Source organism: Eretmochelys imbricata, chromosome 21 (assembly GCF_965152235.1).
Source record: "Eretmochelys imbricata isolate rEreImb1 chromosome 21, rEreImb1.hap1, whole genome shotgun sequence".
NCBI classification, from domain to species: Eukaryota; Metazoa; Chordata; order Testudines; family Cheloniidae; genus Eretmochelys; species Eretmochelys imbricata.
Window position 1 is genome coordinate 8,312,980 of NC_135592.1, and position 21,635 is coordinate 8,334,614.

Sequence of the window (21,635 nt, forward strand, 5' to 3'; positions counted from 1 at the left end):
TTCCAAGTGTATCACATGATTCTGAAACACAAAACAAACACCGCTTCCTTCTTATCCCTTGTATGTTTAACAATCAGATGGTAACTCTGGCAGGGTCCCTAGGCAGGAGGAGTGGAGGTGGTCAGATTGGTATCTTCACATTCAGAAACCTCTAGTAGCCTTTGTGGTGGAAAAAAAAGGTAAACATGGGGTGGGGTGGGTGTTTGCTTGCTTGGGCAGGGAAGAAGAAACCACTGTACAAAGCCAAGAGAATATAGCCTGGCCGATATGGGTCTCAGGAGATATTTCTTCTTGGGTTTATAATAGCTTCCATGTGCCACACATGGACTTACTCGCAGATATTGTCCTGAGCTCCCACCCGAATGACACCTCCTCCCGCTTCTCCTCGGAGGAATTTCACTCTGAAATTCCCACCGGACTCGGATGCCAGAGGGAAGCATCCCCAAACCCTCAGAACCCGCTCTGGTAGTGCGTGGTTTTGTCAAAGGCAGGAGAGTTGAGAAGGAAAAAATGCGTGACAATAACCAAAGGCAGCTCAGCAGTTATCCCACTCCCTTCCCCCTCGTGTCTCATCACTGGGCTCTGGTTCCTGGGAGCTAGGTAAAGAGCAAAGGGAAATGAAAGGACTGGCCCTTGCTGTGCCTATGAGGCTGTAGTGGTACGGAGCAGACAGACTCCTCCAGGCAGGTAAGTTTTCCAGAGGCCTTTGAGGAAGATGCTTTCTGGCTATCAATTCCCCCCTCAGACTTGTTTAGCTGGAGCCAGAGCAATGGCGACGCTCCAGGTCGACAGATACTAGGCCGCGCTCCAAGGGGCTGAAAAGCCCCTTCTATTCCCAGCCGGACAGCTCATGTTATTAGGCAACTGCCCAATCTGCAGCCAGGACGCCAGAGGGCAGGGGAAGAACGGACAGGCCAACACAAGGGAAATACCCAGAGCAGATGAGGAGGGGGAATGAATGTGCCACTTGCAGAAGAGCGTGAATTCTTTGTTCCTCACATCCATGCTGAATACACGAGCTTCCTAGCACGGCATTTGACCCAGGAAAGCAAGGAGGAGAGGCCGCTGCTAGCAGTCTGGGAGCACGCTTCAGGAGCTTGCAGGTCACTGGGCATTGCATTCCTCACTTTGGTCTTTGCCTCCCACCTCTTCATCCCCAGCCTTGTACTGTCCCAATGTGGGGCAGGAGGTGAGCAGGACAGAGAAAGCCTCTACCAGCATGGAGCAGAGGGGGCCCTGGGGGCAGGGAGCGGGTGCTTAACAAGAGAAACATCGAGAAGGGAATGGCTGGTAGAGAAACGTGAGCAGCTCGTGTGCAAGCTGTATTCTCCAGGATGAGACGCTTCCTTTCAGGGGGAAAGAGCAGAGGAGGGTCCCAAGGACAAATATGCTCTTTGGCAAAAACAATTAAAAACGGTCAGTGAGATTTTTAAAATTGCAACGGAAAAGAAAACTATTAGAGAAACCAAAACTAGGCTTCTTTCCCTCGTACAATTCTCCCCTTCTAGCTACAGCATGGGGGACAGTAGATGGAGAGGCCCATGAGAGGGGACTTATCAGGAGACTGGGGGAGCAGCAGGGAAGAGGAGAGATAAATAAAACCAATGGGGAGGGAGTGTGAAAAGTCACCGTGGTACAGGTCACCACCACACTGCGAAGGTGGCCAGAGCAAGAGAGCGTGTTGGCTCCAGAGTGGTGAAAGCCAATAATGCTTGTGCAAAACAGCTGATGCGGAAGAGCCCCAACTTCCCTGCTAGGAACAGAGTGGACACTCAAGAGTGGCAAGTCCCAACAAGCAGCTCTACCACTCCACCAAACTAAGCCAGCCTGGCTCTGCTGAGCTCGGGCTGCTGTCCTCATCTTGAGTCTGGGGTTTGAAACAGCTTGATCCAAAGGCCGCTGAAGTGAATGAGAAGAGGACATGTGGGGAAGGGAAAGGGGTGGAGCTTTGATCCCTATAGAACGGGGTTCTTACACACCTGCAATGCAGAAAAAAAGGAGAACACCTGGGTGCTAAATGCCCCATCTCCCGCAGCATATTCAACTCCATCCCAGACTGCAGGTAGACAGGCCGTCCTAGAGCAGGATCTTTTGTCAGGGCTTGACTAAGGCTGCCCAGCATCTACTTCCCACTAGGGGAGCAGCCATCCTGCAGATGATGCTTAGAAAAAGGCCCACTGATGTCCATCCAGCTGCACCATCCATGGTTGCAAGGTCACCTGCCCAAGCCCCATTAACAGAGGGCCATGCAGCTCTGAGCCTGCCCCACCCCAGCTGTGCAAGGCACAGATCCCTCCCCACAGTAGCTACAACCCCCCACTCTCATTGTAGCCCTGGCCCCACTGGGAATCGGGCGTGCTATGCACACACGGCTAAGCAGCAGTGCATGCCCACAGGCCTGGCTCACTGATCAGAAAGGCCCTGGCAGTGGGAATTCTAGACCCTGGAGGGGCTGAAGTGTCACCGTGGCCACGAGGAGCTGCACAGGGAACAGGATGGCCCTCGATCTCTTCGGCCAGGGCCCCTGGGAAAGCAGGAAGCGGCACCTCAGTGCCCCACACGGTACCTGAGTCTGTATCCTGTTGAGGCCCCTGAACCACAGAATCTGCCCCCGCCGGAGCTCCATTTCAGCATGGTCAATCTCATCCATGTCCTCCGGCAGGTCCTCTTCTGGAATATCCTCCTTGGTGGTACCATGTCCAGCTTCCTTCAGGAACTTCAGCTGACTGGTTGGAACACTGCAGATCAGCTACAGAGACACAGGAAACCATGGGTTAATCCCTTGCCATCACCTGTACCGACCTGGGCATGACACATCTGCGCTCCCCATCCCCCAAGAGTCCCCCGGCAGTATTGCTCAGGCTGGCTCGCCTGCAGCCCTGAGTGGCTCAAAAGGCAGTAGTTAGAAAGAGGGAGAGCCCCCATCTGCCAGCCTAGAGCAGCACTCCCCTCCAATGCTGTATGGCAACCCCCCAGGGCATATATGGGGTGGGGAAAGAGGGTGTTCATCTCACAGCCCCAGCCAGAGGACGAGAGCTCTCCCTCTGTTTTTAGCAGAAGGAAGCAAACTTGCGGGGGGGGGGGGGGGGGGGAGAGGAGAAGAGAGAAGAGGAGGAAGTAGGGAGACACTAACTCCTGTATAGAATCATAGAACTGGAAGGGACCTTGAGAGGTCATCTAGTCCAGTCCCTGGCACTCATGGCAGGACTAGGTATTCTACAAATGTGTGTGTGTAGATGGAGGGATAGTGATCCAATGTTTCCATTGGGGCTGTGGGTTTGGAAATATACCGTGGGGGGTGGGGTCATCAGCCCAGCCCTCACCTGGCCCCAAAGCAGCTCTCCGACACCGATAAAGATGCACCAGAGCCACTGGCTCAAGGTGAGCCCAGAGCAGCTGAACGGCTTCCCACCAAACTCCACGATGAGGATCTGCAGTGCAGGAAAGAAGAGCACACGCCGGGGGGCTGTTAGAGGGGACACGCAGTCAGAGAGGTTGCGTGGCATTTGGGAGTTTCTTCCTCCTCAAGCGGCCGGTTCGGGATGCTTTCAGTGTAGGCCAGTGGTGTCACTGGGTGCAGGACAGCAAAGCTACAACTTGGGGGGCTGGAAAATGCTAAGGATTTCCCACCAAAGGCATTTGGAGGGAAACTAAGTATTTGCCCCTTGAAAATGTTCAGTTTTTTTACTCCACATCACCCCCATTTAAAAAAAAAAAAAAAAAGTTTTCCGAACTGTTTTTCACTGACAAACCAGAAAATTTCAAAACTAAAAAAAGCTGAAAAGGCGGTTTCTCATAGAAAAGAAATTTCCACTGTAAGAAGATTTTGACTAGTTCTCCCAATCCTGTTCCAGTTTGCACCTGGGTCGGGCCAGTATATTGGAGCAGGTATTTCATCCAGACCCAGAAAAGGGTCAAAGAAACCACAACAACTTGTGCTTTATCCTCTTTCATAGCCCAGTGTCGCAACACCGAGCAAAGGGCATCGTCTGGACAGCTCTGGAAACCCACTCTCCAATAAATGCTCTTTGCAGCCGAGCTCCCCAGATGCTGTGAGAGGAGGCTTCTGCGCCACACACCCAGCCACTCTCAAATTTTTCTCGTCTCAAAAGGGAGTGGCAGGCTTAACAACTAGGCACACGCCAAGTGTTTTTACTGAAAAATGGACAAAATTAACAGCCGAGGCAGTGGCCTGTACAGGATGTACAATTCAGAGCTGTAAAACTCCAAACCCCAGAGCAACAGAATGGAAACTCTGCATGCTCATGCATGTCAGCATCTGGCTGGGAGTCGGGCCAGAACCAGAACCTTTTATCTAGCCCCACCTTGACTGCAGGGCTCTGGATAAAATGGACCCTGAATCCAAACTACTTCTTGGTCAGGCAAAACACAGTTTTCAAGGCCATTTCTAGCTCTATCTAGGGGTATATAGACCCATCACCGTAGTATCTGAGCAGCTCATCAGCATTAATGCATTTATCTTTGCAACACCCTGCAAGGTGAGGAAGGACCATTATCTCCATTTAAAGGTGGGGAACTGAGGCACAGAGAGGCTAAGGAACTTGCCCAAGGTCACAGAGGGTGTCTGTGGCAGAGCAGAGAATCAAACCCTGCTCTCCTGAGACCCAGGCTAGTGCCCTAACCACTGGCCCATCCTTCCTCTCTTCAGCACGCACTGTCTATCTCTAGTCCACACGCACCCACACTGCTCTCAGCGCCCGTGGCTGTTACCTGGGCAGCAAAGGTTCCCAGCACCACCGTGCAGAAGATGGGATTCCGGAAGATGGCATCAAAGACGTTCCTCTCGCCGTGAATCTTGCGAGCGTTGATCTCGTTGAACAGCTGCATCATGACGAAGGTGTTGAAGACAATGGTGTAGTGTTCGGAGGGCGGGGAGTGCAGTGGCGTGTTCCGGCCACTGTCAATATCAAAGAACTTCTCACCTATCAAACAGGAGGTGAAAGAGAAACTTGGTGGGTCTTTTCCCTGCCCCTTCATGCATAACCTGGGATTTGAACGGACACTGCAGAAGGAGAGGTGTTGGCGCCGTGTTGGTCCCATGATTGGAGAGAGACAAAGCGGGGGAGGTAATCTCTTATCGGCCCATGGTTCCTACACATGCCTATCACACCACCATGCGGTGGACCTCACCCAGTGCACTAAATGCCCCAATAGCAACTCTGTAGGTGACACCAGACCACCACTACGCTCTTGAATGAACTTGCACAGGAAAACGATAAGACACAAACACTGCATCACCTGTGGGTGACCACTTTTCACAAAGCGGTCACTTGATCTGTCCTCATCCTCAAAGGAAACCTGCACAACACCTTGAAAAGAAGAGACTGGACATTTAAGTTCACTACTCTGCTAGACACTAAAAATCATGGACAGAATAGAAATACTGGATTTATGGCCAATTACAACAATCTGCAATCCACTCCAGTCCACCCCGCTCCACCCAGCTACTTCTCACCCCGCCCTCCTTCTTCTCCACCCTGTGACTGGAGGGGTGGAAACAGGCCACTTCACCTTGAATGGTCCTTGAAAGGCATTAACTATTTATGCTAAACAATCTGTTCCACCTCAAATTTAGCAGGGACACTGAGGCTGTGTGTACACTACAGATTACTTCGGTATAAGTTATGTCACTCGGAGTGTGACTAATACACACCTCTGAGTGATGCACGCCGGTGCAGACAGTGCCGTCAGCAGGAGAACTTCTCCCATAGCTACCGCCTCCTGTGGAGGCAGGAGTCATTAAGCTGACTGGAGGGCTCTCCCCCGTTGGCTTAGAGAGTCTTTACCAGAAGTGCGCTGTAAATGATGTCGTGTAGACATAGCCCGAGTCACTTTCCCAGCCCTGAAGAAGAGCTCCGTGTAGCTCGAAAGCATGTCTCTCCCCCGCAACAGAAGTTGGTCCAGTAAAAGATAGGACCTTCCCCCAGTTTGGCTTTCTAATTGCAGGAGAAGCTGGATTATGGAAACATGGGGGGTGGACAAAGGGAATGTGGGGAAACAGATGCCTGTCTCAGTTAGTTTGACTGAGGGCACCAGCAAAGTGCAATGCATCATGGATAAGCTAGGCAGAGCCCATTCAGACACCTGGATGTCCCTGCGTTGGGCCCCACAGGAGGCACTGGAAGTCTTTAAACAGATGGGAATGTAACGCCATACAGGCAGCCATGGATAGCCACGTCCTTCCTTCATCCCAAGAGGATCAGCAGCAGCTCCCTCCCCCATCTTGCTGCCCTCGGCTCCCTGAAGTGGAAGCTTCGTGTCGGGGACGGCAGAGCGCCCACTGCGTTCTCGGCCTACATGAGGCGGCTGTTCAGAACGGGCGGTAGCTATGGTTTGTGTTGTGGATGCTGACTCACTTGGCATTAGACAGAGTCCCACCAAGGTCATTTCCACACAGCCCACGCAGCAGCCACCTGCAGTACCTGCAGAGCAGGGCCAGAACTGAATGACTGATCTCGGCGTTTAAGGTCCTATAGGCTTATTACGGATCCCGGGAGCCAATCCATCTCCAGCAGCAAAATAAAAAAAAAAAAAATATATAGAAGTGTTCATTTAATTAACCCTTTACTTAGTGGAGAGCTGAAACAAGGAGCCACTTTCTTGGCTACAGCGTGCTCTCTGCACCCAGTAGATTAGATTCTGGTGCAGACAATGGGATTCACTGAACTGGGGTCACTGTAGGTGGGCACATGCCCAGCTGGATTAGATAGCCTACCTGGATTTACGTCTCACCAGTTTAGAGGCAGAGGGGGTGGCTGGTGTGGAAGTTCCCCCTCCCCTATGGCCTCAGAGACTCACCTGCAAAGAGCAGAGTGAAGATGATGGTGAGCTGGTACACTGCGTGCCCCAGGATGTTCTTCATCATGGTGCGGGAGATCAGGGGCTTGTTGCGGCCGTACGGCCGGCGCAGCAGGAGGGACTCCGAGGGGGGCTCTGTGGCAAGGGCTAAGGACGCAAAGGTGTCCATGATCAAGTTCACCCACAGCATCTGGACGGCCTTCAGCGGAGAGTCCTGCAGAGGGAGAAGAATCCCCCGAGGAGAACGTGGTCTCTTTGCTCAATACATAAAACCACCACCACCACCTCTGCCGCTCACCGGATGCTTTGTCATGATTATTTTATCTCCCCCCACCCCACCCCCAAGGTCTCTTGGCAAATCAGCAGCTAAGCCAAGGACTCCTGGCTTCAAGTCGCATCCAGCTCTAAGCACTAGGTTGCTCCCCAGGCCTCCTTACCTGTGTGATGCAGGCTCCTGTGAAAGCGACGATGACTGCCACCACGTTGACGGTCAGCTGGAACTGCAGGAACTTGGAGATACTGTCGTACACGTTGCGGCCCCACATCACCGCCTTCACAATGCTGGTGAAGTTGTCATCCGTCAGGATGATGTCCGAAGCTTCTTTGGCCACGTCGGTGCCTGCGATGCCCTTGAGGGGGAAACAGAGTGTCGATGAGTCATAAGAACAGCCATACTGAGTCAGACCAAAGGCCCATCTAGCCCAGTATCCTGTCTTCCGACAGTGGCCAATGCCAGGTGCCCCAGAGGGAATGAGCAGAACAAGTAATCAAGTGATCCATCCCATTGCCCATTCCCAGCTTCTGACAAACAGAGGCGAGGGACACCATCCCTGCCCATCCTGGCTCATAGCCATTGATGGACCTATCCTCCACTGAATTTATCTAGTTCTTTTTTGAACCCTGTTATAGTCTTGGCCTTCACAATATCCTCTGGCAAGGAGTTCCACAGGTTGACTGTGTGTAGTGTGAAAAAAATACTTCCTTTTGTTTTAAACCTGCTGCCTATTAATTTCATTTGGTGGCCCCCTAGTTCTTGCGTTATGAGGAGTAAACAACAACACTTCCTTATTTACTTTCTCCATGCCAGTCATGATTTTATAGACATCTATCATATCCCCCCTTAGTCATCTCTTTTCCAAGCTGAAAAGTCCCAGTCTTATTAATCTCTCCTCATACAGAAGCCGTTCCATACCCCGAATCATTTTTGTTGCCCTTTTCTGAACCTTTTCCAATTCCAATGCATCTTTTTTTGAGATGGGGTGACCACATCTGCACACAGAATTCAAGATGTGGCCGTACCATGGATTTATATAGAGACAATATGATATTTTTGGTTTTATCTGTCCCCTTCTTAAGGATTCCCAACATTCTGTTCGCTTTTTTGACTTCTGCTGCACACTGAGTGGATGTTTTCAGAGAACTCTCCACAATGACTCCAAGATCTCTTTGAGTGGTAACAGCTAATTTAGACCCCATCATTTTATATGTATAATTGGGGGTCACTGGGCAAACTGTCCACCTCCCCATGCCAGTGCTCTGCTTCTTCCCAGAGACAGGCCTGTTGCACAATGCTGACAAGCCTTGGAAGTTTGGATCCAGATCAGACCTATGACCAGAATGAGCCCGCTTCTATCTTTACAGGACACCCTCTATGCTTGGAACAGCTTCCACATCCTATGCACCAAGCACCTTCCTTCCTACCTGGGGACAGCAGGCTGTCAATTCTGGTATGGGATCCCCTGCCAGCACCTCTTACCTCACAGAGTGTTGAAATGGAGCAGGAAACAATAGTCAGTCTTTAAGGTGCCATCATACTCCGTGTTGTTTTTGTGGATACAGACTAACATGGCTACCCCCTGATACTTAAAAGTAGCTATTTCCCCTTGATCCTTTTTGCTAAGTGTTCATACAAACAGGGACCATTGGGATCCAGAAGCACGCTCTCTCTGGTAGGGAGCTCCAGAGAAACAGATGGGCTTCCCCCCAAAATTGCACCCAGTATAGTTCATTTGCTGGCAGAGGTGTCTGAGGATTTACTCTCCCGTGTTTGGCACACACCCCTGCCCTGCTCCTCTGGTCTTAATTTAGACTGTAATCCTGCACTGCAATCTCTCTGGGGCAAAGACTCCCTCTGTGTTTTGCAAAGCGCCACATACATCTAAGGCACTCCACAATGGCCATTTAAAAGAGATCAGGCTGCTTGCTGCAGTAATCAGTCGTGGGCACTAGAAGGTGCTCAGTTTGCACAGATGCTGCCATTGCCAGGAGCAAAGGCACAGCTACGTGCAGATGTGTTAAGTGGAAGCAGCTTCATGATTTTGCCTAATGCTCTCCTGCTGGGTCCTGTTGAGCCTGGGTATTGGGAGATTCTGTCCCTAGCTGTCAATTTCCTGGTTTGGTAGGAGGGCAAAGGTGACACTGAATTTTGACCACGTTGTTTGTTTCCCAGTCTCCGGAGTCCATAGTCAGAGATAAACAGTAAGGGGCCCTTAGTTTCCTGTTGGGAAAGTCCATCCCCACAGACTGCAGCAGGGCAGCCATTCTTTTCAATTCTCAGCACAACACTCAGCCCCAAAAAGGATTGGTCATCGGATTTCAGCACCCGATCCAGTCACCTCTCCGGCTGTAGAACGCCTATGTCCAGCCTGCAGACTCAAGACCTTAGTTTTAGCCAGCAATCAAGTCCATTGCTTGGACTAAATCAATGAGTGAGAGAAAGACAGAAAACTATGTTGCAGGGGCTCGGGAGGATTAAATGGGCCTGCAAAACCTTTGAAATCCCAGGCCTGCAAAACGGCTTACAACAGATCTTTGTTTAAAGAAAATTCCAAAAGGAATCTGTTTAAACATACATACATTCCCCTGTAGTGGCTGCAACCCAAACACTGCAGCCTTATGCTAGAGTACCAGAACCTGACCATGAAACGGACTAGAAACCAGGGGAAAAATTACCAGTTTATTTTCCTGGTTCCATTTGAAAGAAATGCAGAAAAGTAGGCAAACAATGTTAACAGCAAAGCGCAAGCTAGATTTTCAGATTCTTTCTGGGTAAATAAGCTAATGCATTAACAGAAAGATAAGATTTGGGGTTGTTTATTTTCCATTTGGGTCAGTAACTCCAGGCCTGGGTCCTTTCAGCCAGGCTCCTAAATACATGTGGCTGATTTGCAGAGGTGCTGAACATCTGCACCTACCATTGTCCTGAGCCTGTATGAAAACCAGGCTATGTTTATTTAGGTGCCTATGTGTGGGTTTAGGACATTAGCTTTCAGCAGCCAAGTTTGAACGTTAAGGCTAGGATTCTTAATCTGACAATGTAAAAGGAGGGAGGGTTAGTCTTCAAGCCGGGATAAGAGGATTGTTTCTTGGTATGGGATATTTTCCAGGACCCTTGTTGCAAAAATCCTATAGCACTTAATACAAAGTGATCACCTCCCTGCAAAATTTTTGAACCATCTTATGAAGTCTATAGAGAATTTTATCCCTGCTATAAAATTCTATAGGATGATTAAAATGATCTCCTCTTCTACTACATCCTGTAAGCCTTTGCGCGATTCCTATACCACAAAAGGTTTTCACTCCTCTTCAAATCCATAGGATGTTTCTAACACAATGCAGCACACGGAGAAAGACTCATGTTCTTCCATACCATAGCAAATCCGACGTCAGCTTTCTTCAAGGCTGGGCCATCATTGGTCCCGTCCCCAGTCACGGCCACCACCTGCCGCCGCTCTCCAACAGTGCTGTCAATAATTCCTGAAACACAGACACAGGGTTCAAAGGCAACAGGCCCCAGCGTGGGCTCCTTGCACAGATGGAGCTGCACTGGGTAGCAGTTGGCCTGGGAATCACTAGATCGGCACAAAGTGGCAATGATATAACAGTGGCACGTCTTCTCTTAATGTGGACACTTGTCAGCCACTGAATATTGCAGGGCTGCGTCTCTCCTTGGGGACAGGCACTGTTTTTAAGACTCTCATCCAGTGTCTCTTCTGGCAGGGGTGCTGGAACTATTTGTAGGGGCAGGGGTGCTGAGAACCATTGAACCAAACTGTCAACGCTGTAGAGGAAACCACTTCAAGCCAGGGGGTGCAGCCGTAACCCCAGCACCTCCAGTTCCAGCACCTATGGCAGGATCATACCACTGCTGATACTTTGCCTTTCCAGATCACCTTCCCTGCAAGGATCTCAGTCCTTAAGCCTTACTGCCCCCCTAGGAAGATGACCAGCACCAATTAGCCTTGTTATACAGATGGGGAAAACATGTCAGGCACAAGGAATGATGGGGGAAAAAGGTGTCTTGCTCTAGGTCACAGTGAGTCAACGGCAGAGCTAGGAAAAGAACACAGGTGTCCAGGTTCCCTACCCTGTGGGTATTAGTGCAGGAGCCCTTACCTTTCACAAGCGTATGCTTATCCGTGGGGGAGGAACGGGCCAGAACTCGCAGCTTGGGCCAGACTTTATCCAGCTGCTCTTGCTCCACCTGCAGGACCAACCAAGAGAGAGACGTTGAGTCGGTCAAGGAGCGTGAAGCTGCCTCCGTGGGCCTGGCCAGGCAGGCGTTTGAAAACTAGAGCCGAGCGAATCATTGATCATTCGGTTCGCTGGCCGAAAAGAAAAAAAAAAACTGAACAAACTATTCAGTGTGGGTCCAAAAGGTTTAGTTTAGTTTTCAGGTGTGGGGGGTTTTTACTAGCTCGATTTCAAAACAAGAAGTCAACACAGTTCATTTAGCAAAAATACCCAATTAAAATAGTTCAACTTTCCCCAAAAAGTTTTCCCCCCCAGCTGAAGCGATAGGCAGAATTGGACCCAAACTCATGAACAGTTTCTCAACCTGAAACTAGTTTATTCACTGAAAAATGCAGTCACTGAAAAATTTTGTCCAGCCCTATTGAGGGCCAAGGATCATTAGGTAGGGCAGGATGGGGAGCGAGGACTGGATGGTCCCTTCACCTCAACTTTACTGTTTCTCCCACGACAAGTCTGGAGCCCAGGCATCTACCAGGGGTCACTGGCCCCTAGCCAAGCTGGCTAGAAGCTCCAGCTGATACGAGCTGAGCAGGCAGCTCTCCATGACAGGCATTCGAAGCATTATAAGCAGTGAGGTCCAGTTCAGTTTTGGTCCAAGAGGCCATGTATTATGGAGGTAGCCTCTTGCTCCTGCCTGTGCTGCACTTCCAGGTCTATGGTTCGGAGCTAACTGCACCCTTTGTTAGCAGGCTACGCTTCCGAAGATGCCTCTGGAGTCCATTGCCCAGGGCCCCGAGTGACTCATACAGAGGCAGGGTCCCTTATCTGTATTCCTACCTCTCCCTTCTCATTCCGGATGAGCCGGTTGAACTCCTTGCCCTCCAGGCACAGGAAGTCCTCCCCAGGCAGCAGGATGCCGCACTTGGTAGCGATGGCGCGGGCCGTGTTGATGTTGTCGCCTGTCACCATGCGGACGGTGATGCCAGCACGCTGGCACTTCACGATGGCCTCTGGCACCTACGGGCGAGGTCAGAGAGAAACACTGTGGAACAGGGCCACCCGGGCGGAGGGGGGGGCAAGTGGGGCAATTTGCCCCAGAAGAGTTTTCAGGGGCCCCCAGGGGAGTTTTCAGGGGCAATTTGGCAGCGGGGGGGTCCTTCAGCGCCGCTGAACACACCCGGAGTGAAGGACCCGCTGCCACTTCTGCCGCTCCGGGTCTTTGGCGGCAGTGCAGCGGTGGGGGCCCTTCCGCTCCACGTCTTCGGCAAAGCGTCCCGAAGACCCGGAGCGGAAGGACCCCTGCCGCCGAAGACCCCAGGCTCCCTGAATCCTCTGGGCAGCCCTGCTGTGGAAAAGAGACAGATGGGGGAAGAGAGACGGACTGGAAAAAGAGAAGCTGTGGAAAAAAACCTGTAGGGTCAGACAGACTCAAGGAGCCCCACCTGCACAGTGTGAATGGAGGGCTGGGGTAACTGGCACAGAAAAGCTGGCATACAAGGGACATGCTAGCAGCTTTGGTGCAGCAGGAGGCCTCCCTGGGAAGGAGCGGCAGATGAAGGTAGGATTGCTGGAATCCTGGCCCAGCAGTCAGGAGAGGTTCAGGCATGGCAGCAAGCCAGGGCAAATTGAGGAGCAGCATCTGGGAAAGTTGGGTGCGCGAGGGAGCTGGGGGTGCGAAGAGTCCATCCAGGGAGAAGGTCCAGGGGGATGAAGATCAGGGAGCCCAGGGTGGGCCTGAGATGTCTTGAGGGGTTTGGAGCAGGAGGTTGGTTCAAGTTTTGGTGAATTCAGGACTCATTCAGTCCCAATGCACCGCTGGGCTGGGCTGGGCCGGCCACCAACAACAGGATCATGCAGAGGGATGCTGCGTAGGGTGGAAGGCTCAGGGCAGCCTGGAAGGAAAGCCCCAGACAGAGGAATCCCCAAGAACCAGAGAGCAGGAAGGAGCAGAGTCTTGCTTCTATGCCTTGTTCTCCAACCCCGTGGGGTGGTTGATTTGACACTGGCCTCCTGGTGTCAAGAACCAGGCAGCGGCTAACTCGAGGGCAAGGCAGAGAGTCTCCATCTTGCTCCACAGGAGCGGGGAGGCAGCGCATGGCAAGTCGGATCTATGGAGCCCAGATGCTGGGCACTGGAGCCCCATCGTACTGAGTCGTGCACAGGGGACTCAAGTTACTGAGAGTTTGACAGGAGCCAGCTCACTTCTAAGCTCGGTGTAGGAGGCACTGGCTGAGCAGTTCTGAACCAAGGAGCTCGTTCTCTCCATGGCGCTAGAGGACAGCAGGTCTGTTCAGAGCCGTTCCTGGAACTGACTGCGGAGCCATTCCTCTACTGCCCCCAGGGACACGTAACCTCATTGCCTCCTCCACGCGATGCCGCGGTGCTCAGGAACCTCCGGTGCCGAGGTACGGATGAGCAATCTAATCGAGACGTGGGACGTTTTATTTCTCCTGCTCTGCCGGATGGCACGTTGACAGCGGCCCGGCCCGGCATCTCCGGCTGCAGCACCACGTCGCTGCGCTAAATAGGTTTCATCTCATACAGAACGAGCCTGAGCAGGGGGTAGGGCGTCCTCGTCTGTGCGCGTGTGTGTGTGTGGGGGAAAAACATTACTGAGAAATCAGCAAATTGAATCATGGCCTCCAGAGCCGGTGCAGACCGGGCATCTGTAATGCGATTCCCGAGCCCAGATACTTCAACGTCTAATTAGGGAAAGACGAGAGCAAGGCAGGCTCCAAAATGTAATAAAGAGGCAGGCATGGGACTGCTTATTGCGTTAGCCCAGCGGTCTGTCTGTTACCCCCAGGCGAGCTGTGAGAAAACAGGGGGAAGGAGCAGGTGGGCATCGCTGGGGAAAACAGGTTCCTGTAAACAGTACTCTCCCACCCTGGGGGGCAGCAAATCAGTTCCCCTCACCCCCCCATTAACCTTTCACCTGTGGAACGCTCCACCCGACTTCTGGGCAACCTCTGGCAACGCACCCTTCCCTTGAACATTGGCACTGGAGGGGCGCTCGTGCCCAGACACCTGGCTCAGACCAAGATGCCTTTGTGGGGATGTGCTGGTACACAGGTGAGGAAGGGAGGGAAGCGCACACCCCAGGCACTTGGCGTGCTCCGCATAGCGGCACAGAGAGAGGGCACCTCAGGAGCAGGCACCCCCACGTCGCACAGGGACCGGGGGAGGCAATGCGTGGCACACTGCAGGACATCTCTGTGGGGTGCTCGTGCCCCATCCACCTCTCTAGACGGGCACTCATCACCCCGCAGCAGCAGCATGCCGAGGGGCACAGAGCTCATGCCGCAGCAGGGTGGGGAAGGGACATGCAGCCAGCAAAGTAGCCAAACTGTCCGGGTTAAGGTGGTGAGAGGGCGTTGTGGTACCTCTGGCCGGACAGGGTCCTCTATGCCGACCACGGTGATACAGGCCAGGTCAGACACGATCTCGTTCTCGCTGTCCCAGTCAGGCTCGGCGTCGGCAGGGAAGTCGCGGAAGGCCAGACAGATGGTGCGCAGCCCTTGGCATGCCATCGGCTCAATCACCTTCTTCACCATCTCATCCCGGTCCTTCACCTTGAACACCCGCAAGTCCCCGTTCTTGTCCAGAATCTTTGTGCACCTGCACACGGCGGGAGGTTTCAGAAGTTAACGGAGAGATGGCTTGGCATCTGCCGACGAACTAGAGAGGCAAGACTCCCAGCCCCAACCACACATCAGAAGAGACGGTGCTACCGATTTAGCAAGCCCCTCATCTGTCAGTTAGGCATGAACCCCAAGAGTTTGCAGGTGAGCCCACAGGAAGGGAAAAAAAATTATATATACATGAGGTGGATGCTTCCTTCCCTGAAACAGCCTAGATTCTCAGGGCTGCAGAGCTGGGCATGGAATCTCTCTGGAACACACTCCCTGCCAGATGTATGGCACTGCCTGGCTGCAGACACCAACGCAGCTTCTGCATGGCATTTTGGCTGCCAGGAGCGCAAAGGCAGCAGTAGAAGTGACAAAACAATTACTCAGCAAATGTGCCAAGCGCCCTCCAGACAGGTTCCGCTTGAGCTCCAATTAACAGATTGTATTTTATGCCAAGCAACTGAGAGGATGAAGCTACGGGGCTGTCCTGCATGGCACAATGCTCTTATAATGAACGCAAGCAGGCTCAAAGATGGCAGAGAACCGCTCACTTCACTAGGTGCTATTTGAAGCTTTCCCAGAGGCAGTGTGGCCTAGTGAATAGTGCACTGGACCAGGACTTGGGAGACTGTGGTTACCAAGCAGACTGGGAATAGAACCCATCAAGTTACATCTCTCTGGGCCTCAGTTTCCCAATCTGTAAAATGGGGATAATGATACTGATCTCCTTTGTAAAGCGCTCTGAGATCTACAGATGAAAAAAAGTGTGCTATACAAGAACTAGGGATTATTCTTCTCTGTTCTGCAGATAACGTACATGAGTCTTTTTTCACAAGAGAGATCTCACAGATGTCCCCTCCCCACTGAAATTCCCACAATTCTGGGTTCATTCTGGGAAGGCAGTGGCCTGTGGAGCATAGCCAGAGAATTTGCATTCAGAAGCACCACTAGTGGCTCTAGCAGGGGAATGGCTTACTCAGCAATGTAGGAGGGAAGGGTAGTTACTTGCGTAGGATGATCTCCGAGGCTCCTTTGCTGTACATGCGGAAGCTGCCGTCCGGGTTTTTCAACACCGTGCTCATGGATTTGCGCACTGAGTTGAAGGTGTAGACCTTGTAGAGTTTCTCCTCTGGCACCTCGTTCCGAACTGCCTGGTAGTCTTGCTTCAAATCCAGGACGAAGCCCAGCAGGGAGCACTCTGTCTTGTTCCCCACTTGCCGCGGGAGGCCCCCTTCCTTTTCTGGTGGCTAAGAAGTTCCCAAAGTGGGGAGAAAGGGGGGAAATAAAAGTCAATACAAATCTTTCCGGCCAGGCCCACTGAGGTGGGGGGAAAGGAGGGGAGGAGTTGGAAGTCTGATCTGCAGGGATATAATGGATGTTGACTTTTTAAAGATTGTGATCAGCAGGGTCCAGAGCGAACAAGTCAAGATGAAATGGGAGTAGATTCCACTTCTTAGCCTTGGAGCCAGATCCTCAGCTAGTGCAAATCAAGATAGCGCCACTGAGGTCAACCCCAGCCCCGGAGAACTAAGAGGCATAAACCCCAGCTGAGGACCTGGCCCATTGTTTCAGACTCTCTGCATCACCACATCTATGTAAAGGCCCGTGCAAAGTGATGGAAAGTCAGATTTAAGGGGAAAAACGGACCCCTGATCATCTAGTCCGACCTTCTGCATAACAGGGGCCATTAATTCCTATTTGAACTAGATCCTCTGACCAGCTGTGTGGAGGACACAACGCGTGCTAAGCTGCTCTTAACCCCTTGTTCATCGGGAAGTAAATCTTACACCCCCTCCCCCATATCCTATCACAGCCCCATGCTTTTCCCTGTGCTGTTCCTTTGCATGGGTCGCCAGCCACCTGAGCTCTGGGAGGGGCTAGAAGCAGCGTTGTCAGAGTAGCAGGGGGGAGGACAACTCACCAGGATCTTTGACGTGTAGGCGGAGTTGATGGCGACGCTATGGACGATGAGGTCCAAGACCTTGGACAGGATGGCTTCGGGGTCGGGGATCTGCCGGTAATGGGCGTCGCCCACGTAGGCCTGCACCACGGTCATGCGGTTCATGGTGAGCGTGCCAGTCTTGTCCGAGCAGATGGCCGTAGCGTTGCCCATGGTCTCGCAGGCATCCAGGTGCCTCACCAGGTTGTTGTCCTTCATCATTTTCTGCAGCGGGGCGCAAGACAGGCCGTGAAAGGGTTAAGAGGCAGGTAGGCTTCTCCTCACCTGTGCGTCTTCACATGGCACACAGCTGGAGCTCACAGCCATGCTTCGCACCCCCCCGGGAAGGCAGATCCTGGAGCCACGGGCACTGGGAACACAGAGGAACGGGGAGGCCATGGCCTCTGCACTCAGCATCACTTCAGCGAGGGATGCCGTTTCTGTAGGGCCAGCCCGACACCCCCACGCCCTCCCAGCTCTGCTCCGCGGCGCTCCGCTGGCTTGGCAGGAAGCGCTATTGCCACGTGCGTCCCCAGCAGTGCCAGGCCAGGCTCCTGGCTTACTTAGAACAAGGGGACGGGAGGGTTTGTCTGGGAGAGCAGGACACTGGGCAGGGGAGCAGCAGCGGAGTAAATGAGAATCCCTTTCCCCAGCCGGTGGCTAACGCGGCCCAGCGCTGGCCTCCCTGCACAACAGCTGGGAAAAACAGGCCTCTGCCCCCTCTGCTCCTGGCCTTCCCGTGGGGAGGAGAGCCACCTCCATCTGCACTCTGCCCCTCCAAAGCCTCCCTAGCCATCGTGAACATAGCACCCCCACCTCCAAATATGCACAGCTCCCTCTATGCGCCTTGGTGAAGATGGGAACCCATTACTGTCCTCTGCTCAACACTTCCCCCGCCCCAGCCTTCTGGTGAGGGGAACAACCCCTCCCCTTCTGGTGAACACAGTCACCCCAACATTCCCCGCCCAGGTGCGGCCTCACCTTGACCGAGTAGGCCAGGGAGATGGTGACAGCCAGGGGCAGGCCCTCAGGCACGGCCACCACCAGCACGGTGACGCCAATGATGAAGAACTTGACGAAGTACTGGATGTAGATGGGGGTGCACTCCGCCAGCCAGGGCCTCTGCTGCACCCCAAAGGTGTCGATTACAAAGTACAGCACCAGGATGACCACCGTGATGGCCGACATGATCAGTCCTAGGGAAGGAGACAGGTGAGAGGCCAGCGAGACCTGTAGCGACGCCCACACCCCTAGGCTGGGGATCGAGATGGGAAAGCCGCTCTGACAAGAGTGTCTTGGAGCTCTGCTCCCCCAGGCTTGAACCCTGGGGGCTCTTTGCCTGGGCGTCCATCCACACCTAAGCCTGCCCCAGCATTTCAAAGTGTTCACAGCAGGGTCTCTGATCCCATAGACTCCCCGGGCCAGACTAGCCGAGGGGCTGCTGGTGAAGACGGGAGGTTCATTAGCAGAGCTACGTGGAGACCTAGGACTGGACTAGGGCACAGGAGAGCTGGAGTTCAGGATTGAGGGGCGTGAGCAAATCTGTGAGCATGGAGTGCCAGAGGGGATTGGAGGTCAGGACCGAGGTACATTAGCAAAGATGGGTCTGGGGGTACCGTTGGGATGAAGGGGCGTCAGCAAAGCTGAGTGTGGGGGATCCAAGGCTGGAATAGCAGGACGTGCTGCATCTTAGGACTGAGGGGAACCAGCACAGGGACCTTCTCACACCATGCCAGTCTCTAGCCCGCACTATCTGTCCCTCATGGTCACCGCCAACACATCTAGTGGAACATCCTGCCACTACAACTTCACTGGGGAGCAGACCAGCGTGAAGCTGTCTGAGAGTGGAGATACACCTCATCCATGCTCACCTGCCTTCCCAATCTGCACTGCCAGGCGGGTGAGCTTTCCTTGCAGCACCGATTTCTCCTTCTTCGGGACCTTCACCTTCTTCTTCTCCTTCTCCTCATTCTCCACCCCTTCCTGGCTCTTCAGGGGCTGGATCTCCAGGGCCACGCCATCCTGAGTTTTAGCTACACCCCAGGGGCAAAAGAGAGACAGTGGGTGAGTGGGAGAGGCCATGAGGTAAAGCTTTTGACGCCATTGGACAGAGATGGTGGAGAGAGAGAAAAAAAACAAAAAACCTAGAGCAAAAAAAAAAAAAAAAAAAAAAAAAAAAAAAGACTCCCCTGGCCCACACAGGCAAACGCTAAGGTTAAAGCCTACACAGTCCCAGGGAGCCTGCCCCAGAGGGCAAGTGCCTGGAACAGCTCGTGGGATCATCTCTCATTTGCCTCCCTGCCCCCAACCCCACTTCCCAGGTAAGGGAAAAACATCTCTACTTGATTACACCGGAGGAGGCAGGACAGCCTTACTAGGGTATGGGGCCAAGACTCCCGGGTTCTATTCCCAGCTCCGCCAGTGGCCCTGATTGTGTGGTCTTCGGCGAGAGTCCCTTCACTGCCTTGTGCCTCAGTTTATCCATCTGTAAAATGCAGCTCGTGATACTTACCTTACAGGGTTGTGTTAAGAGACTTAATTCGCTAAGTGTTTGTAAAGCCCTTTGAATACAGGATCATCAGAATGGCCAGGCTGGATCGGATTACAGGATAATCCAGGATCCTCTCACCTACAGTGGCCAGCAGCACAAGCTACTTCGGAGGAAGGTGCAGGAACACCTACAGTAGGGCATTATGGAATACATTAAGGTTTCCTCCTAACCCCCACTGGAGGCTGCTTTATGCCCTGAAGCATGACTGTTTAGATCCCTTCCAAAACGGTCATCTTTAATCCTAAATTTTATAACTCCAGGTAATTATCCATATGCATGTCCTGTACTTTCTGGAATCCTGCTAAGCACTTAGCCTTGAGGAGATAGTGGCAATGAGTTCCACAAGCTAACTTCCCACTACGTGTAACAGTATTTCCTTTCCTTAGCTCCCCTGTTCTACACATGTGCCATGGATGAGCTCTTTAATGCCTTCATGGAAGCTCAGTGGGAGTCGCTTTACGCAGACAGCATTTGAGGGGGTGGAATGGAGGGGAGGGAAGGTTAAGGATTGGGGGTGGAGACTGACTGACTCATTAAAGGTGGAGGAGTGAACCGGCTTCTTTACCTTCAGCCCTCTGTGATCCAGCCCAAAAATTTCTTTAGGATCCTTAAGACATAAAAAGGCCAGATCCTCAGCTCATGCAGCTGGATGTAGCTCCCCCCATGTCAATAGAGCTATGCTGGCCTACACTTGAGTATTTGAACCCAAAGAGCACCAACGAAACAAGAAGTCGGGGTGGGGGACCATGAAGATGAGTAGAAAACCCCACAAAAATAATGGAAGTTATTTACTTCATCTCAGTTCTTGTTCTTGGGTTTAAAAAAAGCCAAACAACCCAATCAAAAAAGCAGTGGTTCACATACAGATCCAAATCTGGCTGTTTCAGAGCAGATTCCCCTTTCTAGCCTCCACCACCAAAGTGTTATGGATTCAGAAGAACTCACAGTTGCTCCAAAATGGTGACCTCCCTGATTAGGACTTTCAGACAGAACAGAAATGGGGGTGGGTGAGGAGACAACAAAAACAAAAATCCAGAACACCCACAAACCCAAAACAACGCGACATGTCAGATTGGAAGGAAGGAAAGAAACGTAAACTGCCGAGAGAGAGAGAGAGGGTGGAGAAACAGACAGGTGCAGAAATGGGCTTCCTCTACACAGCCTGGAAAGAACACTGTGAGAAACATACTGGAGGAGTAGACGCTCACTTTGATTCAAAAAGGCCATGAGAAGAACAGGGTGTAACAGTTTCACAGGCCAAACCCACCACTGATCCGGGTCCAAACTTGGGGGAGGGGGGCAGCACTTCATGCTCGGACTTAAAACCCCATCCCCACCACCCCATTTGCTGCAGAGCGCTCTCCTCACTCGATTCCATGTCCCCATTCATCCTGGCCCGACGGAGGGAGGAATCACTAGCTGCTGCGCTGTGGAAGAATCCCAGGTGGTCAATTTTCTGCTGGTACAAGGCAGCGGTGGAAACTGACAGCCCAGATCAGAGACAGGGCAGAACTATCTGGGGCAGATTTGGTCCCAACGGTCTATTTCTAGGCTGATGTTAAACCTCCCTGAACAATGGGGCTTTTCCCCACTTCCACTCTCCCACCTTCCTCGACCCACAGATCTTGATGTGCTGCTGTCTGTCTAGCCCAGACCTTCCTTTGGAAGAGGCCAGGCCGCCTCATGGGGCACAAAGAACCGTCATCCCCCCTCACAGCACCAATGGTGGGGAAAAAAACCCCCCAAAAACCAAAAAAAACAAACCCAAATCCTTCGATCAGAACCCTAGGCTGACAGCAGAGGGTGCTGCGACTCCAGCAGCACAGACCTGGGGTTTGAGGCTGGCCCCTAGTTGGACAGGATGGCTCGGGGAGGGGGCATGGGGGATCAGGGGTAAAGGAAGTGTGGAGGTTAGCACTGTGGGGACAGTTACACCCTCTTCCGGGACAACAAGGCGAGATTCTCGCTGCAGCGGCGAAGAGCACAGACTCATGGGAAGAAGGAAGGAGGAATGCTTGGTAGTTAGTGTGGTGCTGGTTCAAAGGATGGAGAGGCTGGTTACCTTTGTTGCGATTTTCAGGGGCTCCTGCTTTTTTACCTGTTCAGACAAAGAGAAAAAGGGTGGAGTGCTGAGCACATGGTTCTCGACATTAACGTCCCTGTGGGCAGGAAAACACCCTGGGTGCTCTCTACGCTGGCACTCGCATGGCAGGAATCCCACACA

At 52.5% G+C, this 21,635-nt stretch overlaps 1 protein-coding gene across 5 annotated transcripts in view; it reads right to left on the minus strand.

The window, feature by feature from the left end:
• The window catches only part of ATP2B4 (ATPase plasma membrane Ca2+ transporting 4), a 99,580-nt gene that overhangs the window by 13,429 nt on the left and 64,516 nt on the right, over nucleotides 1-21,635 (minus strand). For all 5 annotated transcript variants that reach the window (XM_077839314.1, XM_077839312.1, XM_077839310.1 and 2 more), the window contains 14 exons: nucleotides 21,474-21,509; nucleotides 18,732-18,893; nucleotides 17,842-18,056; nucleotides 16,843-17,085; nucleotides 15,927-16,168; nucleotides 14,676-14,910; nucleotides 12,130-12,309; nucleotides 11,215-11,302; nucleotides 10,469-10,575; nucleotides 7,257-7,448; nucleotides 6,820-7,033; nucleotides 4,732-4,943; nucleotides 3,324-3,431; nucleotides 2,567-2,749 (listed from right to left, as the gene is read on the minus strand). In XM_077839314.1, the coding sequence (XP_077695440.1) occupies nucleotides 2,567-2,749; nucleotides 3,324-3,431; nucleotides 4,732-4,943; nucleotides 6,820-7,033; nucleotides 7,257-7,448; nucleotides 10,469-10,575; nucleotides 11,215-11,302; nucleotides 12,130-12,309; nucleotides 14,676-14,910; nucleotides 15,927-16,168; nucleotides 16,843-17,085; nucleotides 17,842-18,056; nucleotides 18,732-18,893; nucleotides 21,474-21,509 (2,417 nt within the window). The remainder of the gene's footprint in view (nucleotides 1-2,566; nucleotides 2,750-3,323; nucleotides 3,432-4,731; nucleotides 4,944-6,819; nucleotides 7,034-7,256; nucleotides 7,449-10,468; nucleotides 10,576-11,214; nucleotides 11,303-12,129; nucleotides 12,310-14,675; nucleotides 14,911-15,926; nucleotides 16,169-16,842; nucleotides 17,086-17,841; nucleotides 18,057-18,731; nucleotides 18,894-21,473; nucleotides 21,510-21,635) is intronic.